General features: G+C 37.0%; 1 protein-coding gene across 1 annotated transcript in view; it reads right to left on the bottom strand.

Annotated features, from left to right (window-relative positions):
• Positions 1-332: 332 nt before the first annotated feature.
• Arhgef38 (Rho guanine nucleotide exchange factor 38) overlaps positions 333-14,413 on the bottom strand; it is a 127,440-nt gene continuing 113,359 nt past the window's right edge. The window contains exons 11-14 of the mRNA XM_055628332.1: positions 13,704-13,847; positions 12,401-12,599; positions 12,039-12,289; positions 333-4,203 (exon numbers count right to left, since the gene is read on the bottom strand). Of these exons, the coding sequence (XP_055484307.1) occupies positions 4,018-4,203; positions 12,039-12,289; positions 12,401-12,599; positions 13,704-13,847 (780 nt within the window). The 3' untranslated portion in view covers positions 333-4,017. The remainder of the gene's footprint in view (positions 4,204-12,038; positions 12,290-12,400; positions 12,600-13,703; positions 13,848-14,413) is intronic.

The following is a 14,413-nucleotide window of genomic DNA, read 5'->3' on the forward strand; positions in this document are numbered from 1 at the left end:
TAATGCTTTATCTGATTTGGTTGTTTTTGTTCTGTTTTTGAGTATTGTGAAAGTGATGTACATTTAGTAGAATTTGCATTTCAAGTTACCTTCCTGGGCTAGGTATAACACTGTATAACACTTCTATTTCCTGGCAGGGCAACAGGTTGCAGCTCCCAGTAAAAAGTGATCATGCCGGCTAGCAGCTGATACTCCACCTGTAGCACTGACTTTCTGAACTATGATGGTCAGTAGGCCAGGATATTTTAAACCCATAGTGAGTGTATCAGGATGTAACTCCACCAGAAATCAAGGCACATCTGTACTTAAAAGTTAGATGAGTCCAGTTCTTTACAAGAGTGTGGTAGTAGTTTTATTAGTTACAAATTATAAATTACAACCACAGCTTTCACAGGAAATCTATCACTTTTAACAAAATGAAATTTTGTTAAAACAAAAATCACAAGAAATAAGAAAAGCAATGAATACATCCAGATGCCTCAGTAGAACTTTAAGCAAAACAAAACAAAAATTAGTAAGAATATATTCTCAGGATTTCCAACCAAGAACATCTCAATTCCAATTCTGAATTCCACCTCAGTTCTATTCTAAAGTGTTATCTTTCAAAATATGCAAATTTCACCTGCATCTGACTAGAGTATACAACTGTGAAAACAATAACTGCACAAAGTCATCTCAGCTTGATACCCAGTAGCTCTGAAGTGATATAGTTTGGACTGGAGTCCCTCTACAGCCGTGTGCACATGCAGAAAGAAGCTTCTACAAAATTATACTTTTAAGAGTTACAGTCTTTCAACAGGATCTATTCCTACAGAATTTCAAGTCCGGAGTCTGTCTGGTCAGTAAACTGTGATCACAACCTCATTGACCATAATGTAAATGTATAACTTCATCTGGTCTATAAGATGCTAGCATTAGCAATACAATGGGTATATTAGGAAGCTACAGTTACTGCAAACAGCTTAAAGGGTGAGGGCTTTATATATCTTAAGATTTTCTCCTTTTATTCATAGGGCTTTGTGAGGTTAGTGTGCTAGACAAAAACCCAAGAAGGGAGAATTCCATGTCTCAGTAGTTAAAACACTCATTTTTGTAAACCACCCAAACTATGTTCATCCCAAGTAGCATCAGGCATTCAAAAAGCAATTTCTCAAAATCTGAATTATATTTTGGGATGATTCGGAACATCCCACCATTATCATGTATTACCCACTGCTTCATTGTTGTGGCAAGACATGTGCCTCCATCTCTCTCTTCCTCTACCCATCCTTCCAAGTCAACGCATAATGGCTTTGTGCCTTATCATGATTCCGTACCAATGATTACTTTATATCATTAGATGAATATTTTATACTTTGTATACCTTATTATAGATACTAGTAATTTTAACATGTACATTTTAAAATAAAATCTAAATAAGGTGCACATATTTTTGTCTTAAAAAGAAAAATAGCTACAAAAGCTTCCTCTTCATCTTGGTAAAAAAAAAAAAAATGCCCACTTCAGAGGATCCTATTCTGTACAATATTAATTTAAAAAGGAATATAATAAAATACATTAGCATGCCTAGTTGTAATTATACTGATGCAATCAATGGTTAAACCTTTTGAACTGCGTAAATATATACATTCTGTAAACCATCTTGGAAATTAATTTTTCTAAGGTCTAATTTCAAAATGATAATTTACTTGATTTTAAGTAAAATAAATAGAAAATTAAGATATTATATAATTTTTCAGAGCTCATTTATAGGAATGTGCTCGTCATGATAGGAAAGTTGCAGTCACTGGCTTCCTAACAGTTCTTTTGTGGGAGCTAACTGAAGCATTGATTTTCCTGGTGCAGATTTTTCAAAGGTCAGACAGGAAGCATTACTCCCAGGCCACACCAGTAGACAAAGCTCTCCTGCATCTGATCACTTATTTCAGCCAGAAGAGCACCTCTGTGATATTTATATATTTCTTCATTTTTGTGCAAAACATTGAAGCTTGGCATTACATACAGCTGTGCAGGTACACACAGCCACGTATAAATTAGGCCTCTTTAGACATTTTCATAATGTCCTTAAGTAGCAACTTCGGATTTCCTTTTGCTTAACCTTATGAAAACAAATTTGTTTTAAAAATTGAATTGAAAGAGGAATTGAACAAATTTTAAATTCTCTAATAAATTTTAGAAAGTCTTTTGTTACCCCAGTTTAAAAAAAAACAAAACATTTTATTCAAACACAAAGAAAAACTGCTTTCATGAATTTAGTAGTAGTATAAAAAGGTTCTTTCATATAAGTATCTTCTTCTCTGGGAGGCAGGAATGATATTCAGTTGGCTACCATAAGAGAAGTAGAACTCTTTATCTTGTTATAGATATTGCTATCATAACATATGTCCATCAAAAGGTCTAATCTTTCAAAGTAAGAAATCTTAATTGTGTCATTAGGACTTTTCTAGGCAATTAAAATCTACCATAATTATAAGAGTAACCACTCAAATCAAACAAGATTAGAAGTCTCCTGTTACATGGTCTTAAACACACTGTTTATCACTAGTCTCATCAGTGATTTAGCTCTGTAATATCACTGTTGTCCTTATTAGACTGTAAACTTTATGAGGCCGGGCACTGCATTGATGTGCACTGTGCTAAAACCCTCAAATTTACCAGAGTTCCCGATAAACAGCAGGTGTTTGGTAATGCTGACCAAGGAAACACATGACATTTTGGCCTCCACAAAACATTCTCTATAGAGTTGTTACATGCAACTACTTTAGTTACCCTCCTCTACTTCTGAGTGCCTGTCTGGCTTGTTTCATCCCCGTGTCTGTCCCTTAACCCAAGAACATGTCTTGACTGAATATGCCTGAAATTTCAGAGGATGGTTCTCAGAACAGGGCCCAAATTAAAGCACAGTGCCCTAACATGGTGTTATAGCTAACACAATCCTCAGCACCTTGTCTAAGTACAAACTGGCCGGTCGCAGTGTTTACATCTTGGCTCTGAAGTAGAATGCAGACTCCTTATGCATCCCTAAATCACTGAGCGATCCAAAAGTGCTTCCTCATTAAAGCCTCATCAGCCATCATGCACGAAAGCTTTGAAACAGTACTTCATACATGCTTAATCACAACAATAAAAAGTACGAACAATAAATTTAGACGTTCATTTTTCTTTCCCGGGCTCATGCAGGAGTCTTCTTAAGCTCTTAATTTTGAAAAGCTATTACATATCGAAATGTGGACCTAAGAGAAGAATGACTTCCACCAAGTCCATTATTTACATCATTGTTTTGCATTCAGGGTGTAGACATTAGGAACCTTGGAACCACACTGCCCGGGTTTGACCTACCTCTACTACTCGCTGGCAATATTTACTCTATGTTGCATTAAATCATTATATATAAATCACTTAAAGCAATGTCTATCACATAGTATACATTTAGTAAGTTTTGGATATTAACAACATATTATGTTTTTTTAATTAAAACGTATTAAAAATTGAGCCCCATATTACAGACTTCTAATTGCCCGATATTTTATGTGATTAGTTTATTCTGTGCTTTATATACATACATATAATCTGTGTTATACTCATCATGTTTAAACTTCAGGATATATTATGTGTATATGTAAACATGTATATGTGAAAAAAGAAATATGAAAAAATGTGTTTAAGGCAAAGTACAGTAAAACATCACAATTAAGAGAAAAACATTCTCAGATCCACTCTTTGGTGATGATAAACAAAAATATATCTTTTCAATAAATCTCTACCTTTAAATATGTAGTAAGAGCCTAGGCTGTTTACTCTGCTTTTCTGTTAGTGGTTTTTTTTTTTATCAACAATTATTCTTTATCCATCAATGAAATGGTCCTATTAAAAAGCAAGACTGTCCTTAAAACGTGATACATTGTCAGTTCATGCAGGATGGAGATTTCTTCCTTTCTGGTTTGAAGTTTCAGTGTCAGTTTTATGAGGTAGTCAATAAGCAACCTGCCAGGAAATGAATGTCATGTACTGATTTTCTTAAGCATATGTCATCTTCCCAAGGTAGTTAGCTGGCACATATCCTTTCTGACCTTGCGCTTCAGCTAACCACCACTCTTTGTTCCCACTTAGATCACAGAATCGAAGTATGTGGACTCTCTGGTACTCTTGAAGGCTGAGTTCATGATCGCTCCGTGCTTGGAAAGCATGGACTGCATAGAAAATCTAGACGAAACAAACAAACAAACAAACAAAAACATTATTGATACCCAAACCTAAAACTATGGAGAAACTTAGTAAGTTTTAACCTTTTAGGAGTAATGCTAAGGTGTTCTTGGTTTTTTTGTTTGTTTGTTTTCATAGTCACACATAGCTCTTTCTGATGGGTTTGGTAGAATCTGACTTAGATAAGAATGGAAATAGGCATTCTTTTTCTATCAGAAGAAGGCTAGATTGTACATGCTTGAAGGCAATTTGGCAGTTTCTATAAAATGCTTTTGATTTTTAATTCTTTGAATCAATCTTTTAAGAGTCTCTTCTAAAGGAACAGAAAAACTAACAGACAGATAATTTCTATACAACAATATTTCTGTTGGTATAGTGAAAAATGGGAGGGTATGGGAATGGGTAGAAGAGTTCCAGAAAATAAATTATAGACACTCTTACTATGCAACTTTGTAGTCATTTAAGTGGGGTTTTAGGAGAATAACAATATAGAAATTGTTCATGAAAAATATTTTTTTAAATGTGAAATTACAGTCTGGAAGATGGCTCAGTGGTTAAGAGAATGTGAGCTTATGCAAAGGACACAATTCAGATCTCGGTACCCACTCAGGAGTTTCACAACCAGCTGCCAGAACTCCAGTTCCAGGGTATCCATTGCCCTCTTCTGGTGCCATGGGTAATTGCACTTATACGTACACATATCAACCCATAGACACACATATATAAAATTTGATGAGTACTATATGCTTAGAATTCCTAAATAATTTCTTTTATTGTTAAGATTATAAGTAATTTTCACTGTTCCAAGTTCTCTAATATTTTAAACCTTTATAAGTACATTGAATAAAATTTAAAATTTTATAAAATTAGCTGACCTTGGAGAAACTAATAAAGTAAATTTCAATTAAAAATTTCTGTGATCTTAAAAATACTTCAGAGTTTTTAGACAAGTTGGAAGTCCTCTGGTATTTAATTTATCTTCTAGTAAAATCTTAAGACTGCTAATGAAAATGTTTCCTTATGATAGAAAATTAAATAATTAACCAACAACATTTGTACATTTATTTAGTCAAAGTTTGCAAATACATTTTTATCACAAACCTTACAACTCATATAAAGCAATTACAAATACTGATAAAACCAACAAAACCACTGAACCACCGCCGACAACAAACTACACATAAATGGTATGGTACTTTATGAAGACACTGGCCCTTCCTAAAGGACAAATTGATAAAGGAGGTTAGTATGTGATATGCATAGAAGTGGGTACATGAAAAAAAGATAGAAAGAGGTATGAAAACTTTAGGGCAAGTAGATCGAGGTCCTATGAGACATGAGTTGATGTCACGGAGTAGGGAAAGACACTAGACAGTGTAAATGTAGTGAAATGGCTTTGACTGTTGCTACGTAAACCTTAAACCATTACTGACTTCAACATAACTCTGATTCCACTGATTGGTACCTCAACAAGGATCTTGAGGCATTTTTCAAGGAAAGAAACCATATTGCTGGGGTCTGAATGTTTTTCCCTTAATTCTAAGATGATAATAATGAGGAAAATTTTAGGAAGACGTGATTAGGTCTTTAAGACAGTGCCTTTATGAATGGGATTGACTTTTATAAAAAGCTGTACAAGATCCTCATCCCTTCTAAGTGAAAATCTACCGCAAAAAGATGCTATCCATGAACCATAAATTTGACTTCATTTGACACCAAAAATGGTTTCTTGATCTCAGTCTTCAAGTTTCTAAAACTGTGAGGATATTACTGTCTTAAGCAACCTAGTACATAGCACTTTGTTAATGGCAACCCGAATGGATCAAGACATGCCTCACACCACCTCCCAACTGGCAATGTATGCCATGCTACATGGTAGTGTGTTTACTTCACCTAAAGGGTTTGGAGATCATAGAGGAGAGAGTGTCACATGCATAAAGATAGATGATCAGAAATAATTCTACATTGTTTGAAAGCAAAGAAGAGAAGAAAATGGAGGAACTATAAATTCTTAATGAAATTTCAGCAGTAAAGGCATTAATTATTCTTACCTATCATAAGTAGAACTTCTGACAGTTTTTGTCAAGTGGCTGTATCCTCAACAACCCTCTCAAGTTAAGACTTAGAAACATTGTAAATAACAGCATTACCCAGGGCTGCTAGGACCCACATCTGCTAACCCTCAGTCCTATGCTCCATCCATTTCTTTCAGGGTTTTAGGAATCAAACTGTTATTCTAAGAAGGGGGTACATTATACGTCACTACTGTTCTGTAGTTTTGAAAGCCACAGTATTGAATAGAACCACAAGATTAGTGTGGTTAATTTGGTTTGCAAAAGCATCCAGGAGTGTGATGTGTTAAATTACAGTCCGGAAATAATCTATAAGAGCTGGAATCAGCAGCTGTAGTCATCTTTGTGATTTGAATCAATAACAAATATGCTTTCCCAGTGAGGGCATGGATTTTTCAGAAGGATAGGTTAGCTACTGTCCTATTCCTCACCACCTGTGTAGTCTTTCACTTTGGCACAAATTTCCTCAAAGGGAAAATAAAACCAGATTAGATATATTTATCATTATAATATGTATTTTGTGGATTTTTTTGAGACAAAGTCTCACTGTGCAGCCGTTGGCTGGCTGGCCTGGAACTCACTTTGTACAACAGGATCCCCTTGAATTTGTAGAGATCTGCTTGCTTCTGTCTCTGGAGAGTTGGAATTAAAAGTGTATGCCACCATGCCTGGCTTAAAAAATATATTTTAAACAAGTATAGATTCTCATGAAATCATACATTTGAAGTTCAAAATTATATAACACTTTTAGATTGTCATGGTCCAAATTTACTTCAGATTGGCACTTTCTAGTTCTTACATAACATGCTAATTAGAGGCATATCTTATTACTCAAAGTAAATTTAAGTCGACTTTGAAAGAGACAGTAGTTTCTCTGGTCTTTTAATTCTTTTTATTTCCTTTGTTGTTAGAAGAAAAATTGGAAGTTTTCAATTTGTCATGAATTTAAAAGGTGAGAGATTTCTCCTTGTCAAATCTCAGTCTACATTTTTCTAACTGTATATGAATGTGGGCTTTTTCCAGAAACATTAATTAAACTGTTATTAATATGAATCATAATCATACATTCCTTATTTCTTGTTATTTTAAAAAATGTTTTACTGTTTTTCCCTTTGCACTTTGTAAAGCTGCTTTTCACTTAATATATGATAGTCTGGATACAGCCCAGCTTTCCACAGCATTTGATTTAAAATCACCTACATCATGACTCGCCCCAGATTATTACCCATAAGCATCATGGTGTTCCCTGAAGCCCCACTTCCACCCCAGCAGTCTCTTACTCTACATATGTATGCATTTAATTTTTATTTCTTAACTTCATTGCATTGTGCAATCTCGCTTTATTGATTTTTGTCCCAATTCTCCAATTATGAACAATAAAACGCATAATATATTTTAATTTTTCTTTCCAAAACTAAAAAGCTTTAAAACTTGCATTTACGATATTAGTTTCAAAGCCAAAATAATTACATTGTATGAAAAATACTCATTCTTTTCTTTCACCCTACAGAAGCAAGCTTTGATTTTCTTCATTCAATGATTAAGTATTTTTATTAATAAGTAGGCTTGTATGAAGTAAGCTGAGGTTTAATGAAAATATTTTAATAGAGATTTAAACATGAGGTTAAGGAAAAGAGTGCTTCTCAGAGACTAACACACACCCTAGAACCTAGGTGTGGATTTCCCTACGTTGACATTAGAACAGTCATATATAGGATTTGGGTGAGTTTGAAGCCATATCATAAAAGGATGGTTAAGCCACCCTGGGGTGGCTCCTGAGGAGCTCCTGATGTGGTTTTACATGATAAGAACAAAGGTAGAGAGCACAAGTATGCTGGAAGATAGATCATCTTCAATGTAAACAAGTAGTTTTAATGGAAAAAATGTCAAAAGTAAGGAAAAAAAGCTACTGAGATGCTATATTTCTCTCTCCATCCTGTCCTCCCTCACTCCTTTTCTTTTTCCTGAAATGATAATAAAAATGAAATCACATATTTTTGCAACCTATGTTTGTCTTCAGAATATTATAAAACACCTTTCCCATATCAAATATTCTCTTAATCTTCATTCTAATGAATTAATTAAAAAACGTTAGGTTTGGCCTGCCAAATTGTTGATGAACTTTCAAACAAACAGCATATTTGACAGGTGGTATTATTATCATAAGTAATTCTAAAATGTAAAGACAAAGACCAGATCATAAACCTGAAAAAAAAAAAAATCTAAAAATGTGCTTTCCCTTGTACCTGAATAGAAAAGAGCACAAGTAAAGAAGCACACTTCCAAAATAATTGAGGAAACACTCTGTGGTAATGTGAATGAAAATGGCCCCATAGTCTCATATGTTTGAATACCAGCTCTCCAGCTAGTGGAACTGTTTGGAAAGGACTAGGAGATGTGGCCTTGTCAGAGCGGATGTCAGAGCGGATGTGTCACAAAAGCCCAGGCCATTCCCAGTTAGGACAGTCATGAATTCTAACCGTCTGTAACTGTAAGCTACAAGTAATATCTTTCTTCCATAAGTTGTCTTCGTCATGGTATCTTATCACAGCAATAGAAAAGTAATTAAGACACCTTCCAAAGCCATTCACAGACCCCTTAGGTCCAATTCCATTCACAGACCCTTTAGGTCCAAAGCCATTCACAGACCTCTGAGGTCTGTCAGGTCCAGCTTAAAGACTCAAATCAAACACAGAAGTCACAGAGCAGATATAGCATGAACCAGTCTTCAGATGTCTGTATCTCACTGATTCTCAAGCCTCAGAGATGCCACTGCACATCACATAGAAGCCAAGCCTTGCCATCCACCTTGTCAGCGTTCACCTGAATCCCTGGCAAGACCACAGGACAGCCTAAAACTCCCACTAGCATGTTTCTGCAAGTCTGGAGGTTAACAGAAAGTGTAAGAAACAGCAGAGCAAGAAGCAGTGGCACCAGGCAATGCTCAGCCAAGCAGTACAGGCTACAGCTGATTTTTTTTTAAGTTTAAAAATTGCCATTGGGGTACATCAGATAAAAGATTTAACAAAGATACAATTTACAACTATTTTCAGTCACTTACCTGGAGCTCTATGCTATATCATTCTTTTAAACTGTCACCCATAAATATAAGCATTCACATGCTGCCTGAGAGCTGATGGAGTGGAAATACTAGCCTGTGGCAAATACAGAAAGACAATCCTTTCTCCTTATTTCCAGGGGTGAAGAGCGGTTGCGTTAGGAGTCTGAAAACCACTAGCCCATATGCCTCTGCTATCAGTGCTAAAGCATGGAAGGGATTACTCCTCCCTGCCCCTTCTTTTTTCTCTCTCCTACTGCAGCCTCACAGGAGTCACTTCTCTCTGCAGTAATTGAACTGGGGCATACTCTGTACTTGCAATGTGGAGACCTTCAACTCAAACGAAATCATTTTAATCTGAGGAAAGTTATCAGGGAATCCCGTGTGACGCTAACGCAAGATGTTCTTCTCAATCGATTTTATTACTAATAATGCTAATATTTATCCAGTGCCATTTATCTATTTTAACTTGTTTCCAAACTCAGAGGAAATGGACAAGAAGCAGGATTTTAGAGAGGTATCTTCAATATACTTTCTATTTTGAGAAAGAAAAATTCCTCCTGTCTTCCCCCTCTTACTAAAGAAGACGGGTAGTATCTAATTCACTTGAAAAAAAAATGATTTGGCATTTCCTCTAAAATTAAAGCATATAGTTACCATGCCAGGGTGCAAATCCACTCCTGGATGTCTGTTTAAGAGAAATGAAGTTCACACAGACCCACATTAATGTCTATAGTGGCATTATTCACAATAGCATCAAAATAGACATTGCCCAAATGTAGTAACTGGCAAATGTTAAACAAAATGTTATCAGTGTCATGGAATACTATTAGGCAGTGAAAAATGCAAATATATAAATATTTATAGCAGAAGTGAGTATTAAACTCATGCTGAGAAAAAAGCCATCTACAAAAAACATATACAATTCTATCCATGTGAAATAAAGAGAAAATATGTAATTGAATTGCACAATTCTGTAAATGTACTAGAAGTCACTGAATTACATTTAAAATAAGTGAATTCACTAGCATAGAAGTAAGACCTAAATAATGCTAGCTATTTATGAAGGGCAGTGTACACTCTCTGTAAAGATTTTCTTTATACCTTGTGATCCCTTAATATATTTATTAATGTCCTTACAAATATATTTATAAGAGCATACAAAAATAAATGAGGAATGTGCTTGGAATTACTATCTTGCACTTTAAAAAATAAAACCAAAGCATTTTCAGTATCTCTAACTGGGTCTAGTAAGTACGTATAGGACTGATTCTATAAAATAGGTGTGTCAGCATACATTCATCATTATACCACTCAGTATATAAAGACTTCAAGATACTTTGGAAAATTGTTTTAAGGAACAGGTTAGCTCTATAAGTAGAGTGGTGTTTAAGTGTTAAAAAAGTAACACATGTGATATGCTTTATTTGTGTATATATATTTATGTATAAAATATATCTGAAAGACACATGAAATTATGTCTTTGAAGAATAGTACTAAGGGAGAAAGGAGTAAAGGGCTTACATTTAATTTACATGTGTCATTCCATTTTCACTTTCTGAAAATAAAATGTATTGCCCCAACGGAAAAGAAATTTAGGCTAATAGAAATTCCGAAGTTAAAGGGGCAGAAAATCAGCTGGTCACTACCTGGAGATTAATAGTTGAATATACTGAAACTTTATGAGGTAGCAAAAATGAATCTTACATTATAATTAGCTTACCAATTTGTGAAGGGATTATGTCAGTAATCTTTGCATTGCCTCAATGAATGGCAAAGCCTTTGTGGCTAGCAGATGGCATTAATAAGAGACAAAGTGTCCAAGTCCTATGCGGATCAGTGAAAACAGTGTTTCTAAAGCAGTGGTTCTCAACCTTCCTAATGCTGCGACCCTTTAAAATAGTTCTTCATGTTGTGGTGACCCCCAACCATAAAATTATTATTATTATTTTTTATTTTTTTATTTTTTCCCTTACTCATGTCTACAGAGATGGCACTACTGACAAAAGGAACATATTAAGAGACATGTATCAAGAACTGGAAAAAAAAAGAGAAATAAAATTTTAGACCCACTGTTTTGTTTTGTTGCCTGAAGCTTTCCACCTTGTAAACTCTTGGCTGGAAGTCGCTCCTATCTCTACCTAGCATTCACTCTTTTGCAACATAAAATTATTTTCATTGCTACTTCGTGACTAATGTTGCTAGTGTTATAAATCATAGCGTAAATGAATCAGAAATATGAATCACATTTGTGTTTTCCGGTGGTCCTAGGCGATCCCTGTGAAAGGGTCATTCGAGCCCCAAAGGGTAGTGACTCTACCTGAAACTGATGACCACAACTCAGCTGCCTTTCTCTAATGGTGAAGCGTTTAAAAAGAACTTCCAGACCTCCATGAATACAGTGGAGTAGTGACGCTATGATTTTTGATGTCTATTCTGTGTCAAGAGTCCAGCACACTTTATCTCTAGCCAAAACACCAACTCTGCAGTATAGAGATTTTTTTTTTTTTTATGAGGAAATGGGTTTAGATAATGGAATTCTTTTTTTTGCTCAACACCCCACAGATGGTATGTGCTAATTAGCCTAGGTCTTTTCAAGAACAAAAAGCCGGCGGTTTCCTAGTCAGTGCTTCAGCTCAACGTGAGCGCTGACATTCTTTCACCTGAGTGGCCAAGTATCTGTCCATCAGGCTTTCAAGTCTTACCTGTTCATCTACCTCCTGAAAATTATCACCGTCAGCGCCATTTGTTTCAAGCTTCCCACAAGTGCCGCTGAGAGATGAGCTGCTGTCGCTTATGCTGCCTTCAGGAGTGCAGGTGACACTGTCACCAGCTGGCCGGCAAGACACAAAGAGGCTGATGTTCTCGAAATCGTCATCACAGAATCTGTTCTCGGCATGCACCTTCGCCGGGTTGTAGGGCTTCAGGAAGGAGGAATACACGTAGCCTTTTACAACTGGTAGAACGAAAAAGAAAGTGCGAGGGTTATGCGAGGACCTGCCCCCAAACACGCACAGACTCCTGGGAAAATCTCAACCCTAAGAGCTGTCTGTCTGTGGAAACTTACATCCTGTGTCAACAAACCACCTGCTTGTACTCCCCAGGGGATCCTTCTGTTCCAGGACGGCTACCAACTCTCCTTCCAGAAGATTGATGTCATGTTCTTGGGTGGCATTACACTTGCGCTTAGCCTGGTAGAGTTCCTCGGCGCCATATGTGGACAGAAGTTTGGAGCGGTGAACGTCAGTTTGATGCGGCACTTCTGGCTGGGAAATAAATGTAGGAAGTCCTGACTCAGACGCACGTGCAGTGAAATCTTCGCTGAGTTCCTAACGGTTTTCCTCTAGAGAATGATTCCGCTATCCAAGTTGGATACCAGTCTGGACATATTACAAGGTGGATGCTTGGGACAGGCTGTCAGAGAGTTTCAGTTTAGAAATCTCGAGTAGGCACATGAGGGCAGTGTTGCAGAAAAGAAAGAACATTCAACCAGGGCTGGGAAGGCAGAGGCTCTGGGCTGGCAAGATGGCGCAGAGGATACGGGCACCTGTCCCAAGCCTGATGATCTGAGTTCAGTCTCCAGAACCCAGGGAATGGAAGGAGACAACCAATTCTCTTTGGTTATCCCCTGACCTCCAAATGCTTGTCTCTCCACTCCTCCCTTCCCCTCTCCTCCTCCCCTTATCCCCTTCTTTCCTTTCCCCTTTCTCTTCTTTCTCCTTCCTCTCCTTTCCCCTTCCTTCCTCTACCTCCCCTTGCCTTCTGGTTGCTGTCTGTGTATGAACACACAGAAAGGCACACTTACAAAAAATAAATTACACTGTAAAATTTAAAACAGGTTTTAAAAAGCAGAGATTCTAACAGCTCCTGACTGTTGAGTGGTATGTTACTATTCTCTATTTTGCTTCTTGCACAGTAAGCACTTCATAATTTTAATTCAGCAAATTGCCTATGTGCCTCTTTTTTTCTGGGTAAACGAAGCAGGAGTCATAAGGAGACACTTTCCAAACTCTGGCACCAAGCGACGCTGAGGAAACCTCTGTATCTCTGGAGGCTGGAAATGGAACGGGTTGGAAACAAGGGGCTGCACTGTATGATTTATCTCTTTAAAACCCTAGCCAACAAATTTGAGGATCCACCGCGCATCAAGCACATGTTTTGGTGTGTTAGGAAACTATCATGAATAAAAACAGAGACAAACATCACTCTCCTATGGAGTTTGTAATATAAAAGGTAGAAACAATGAAATTTAACAAAACAGCAAACGGCACGCTATTTAGATGGTGTGAATGGTACGGGAATCGATGAGCTACAATTTGGACGAGGCGCGGAGACGGTGTCCTCACTGTTACGGCCAACGCTACACTCACCTGAACCTGCGCAGCCTTCTTCTTTTCAAAGCTCAGTTTCCTCTCAATGAAGGTGGCACTGTTGTCCTTTACAAAATTCAAGTTTTGAACCTCTTCCAGCACTCGATTCTGAATCTCAGAGATGCTCACCGCCGGCAGTGGCGCCTGTGGGAGAAAGAATGGCGTTTACAGACCAGCAGTATTGACTCCACCGGGCTTGTAGCGACGGTCACAAGGGAAAAGATGGGCAATCGGATAGTACCGAAGTCCCACGAGATGGTAGGGGTGCTTTTCTTTTTAAGTTTCAACACGACATAGGAGATCAAAACAGGAAAGAAGCAAGAAAGACCCAGGAGTAAAGTAAAGAAGCTGCGGTGTCGGCAGTGCCCCCCCGTGGAACAGTGGGACAGTGGGACAGTATGGGGAAAAAAGACGACAAGAAAAAGTGTAGCTAAGAGTGAGCGAGTGATTGCCCTGTATTTTTAACATGAATTCTGTATGGAAACTAGAAATAATCAGCTGTTGGGAGCAGGGTGCATAAAAGAGGGGAATAGTAGAATAAAAGTGAAATGAAGGTAGAAACGGGGAAGGTCGGGATCGAGGGAGAGGGGTTGAGCAGGCCAGGCAAGGGCTTAAACATAATAAAAAAGCTACTTAGGACCTATATTCTTGCAATCCAAGTAAATATATATATATATATATATATATATATATATATATATATATATATA

This window comes from Psammomys obesus, unplaced genomic scaffold (assembly GCF_907164565.1).
Source record: "Psammomys obesus unplaced genomic scaffold, mPsaObe1.curated_primary_1811, whole genome shotgun sequence".
Lineage (NCBI taxonomy): Eukaryota > Metazoa > Chordata > Mammalia > Rodentia > Muridae > Psammomys > Psammomys obesus.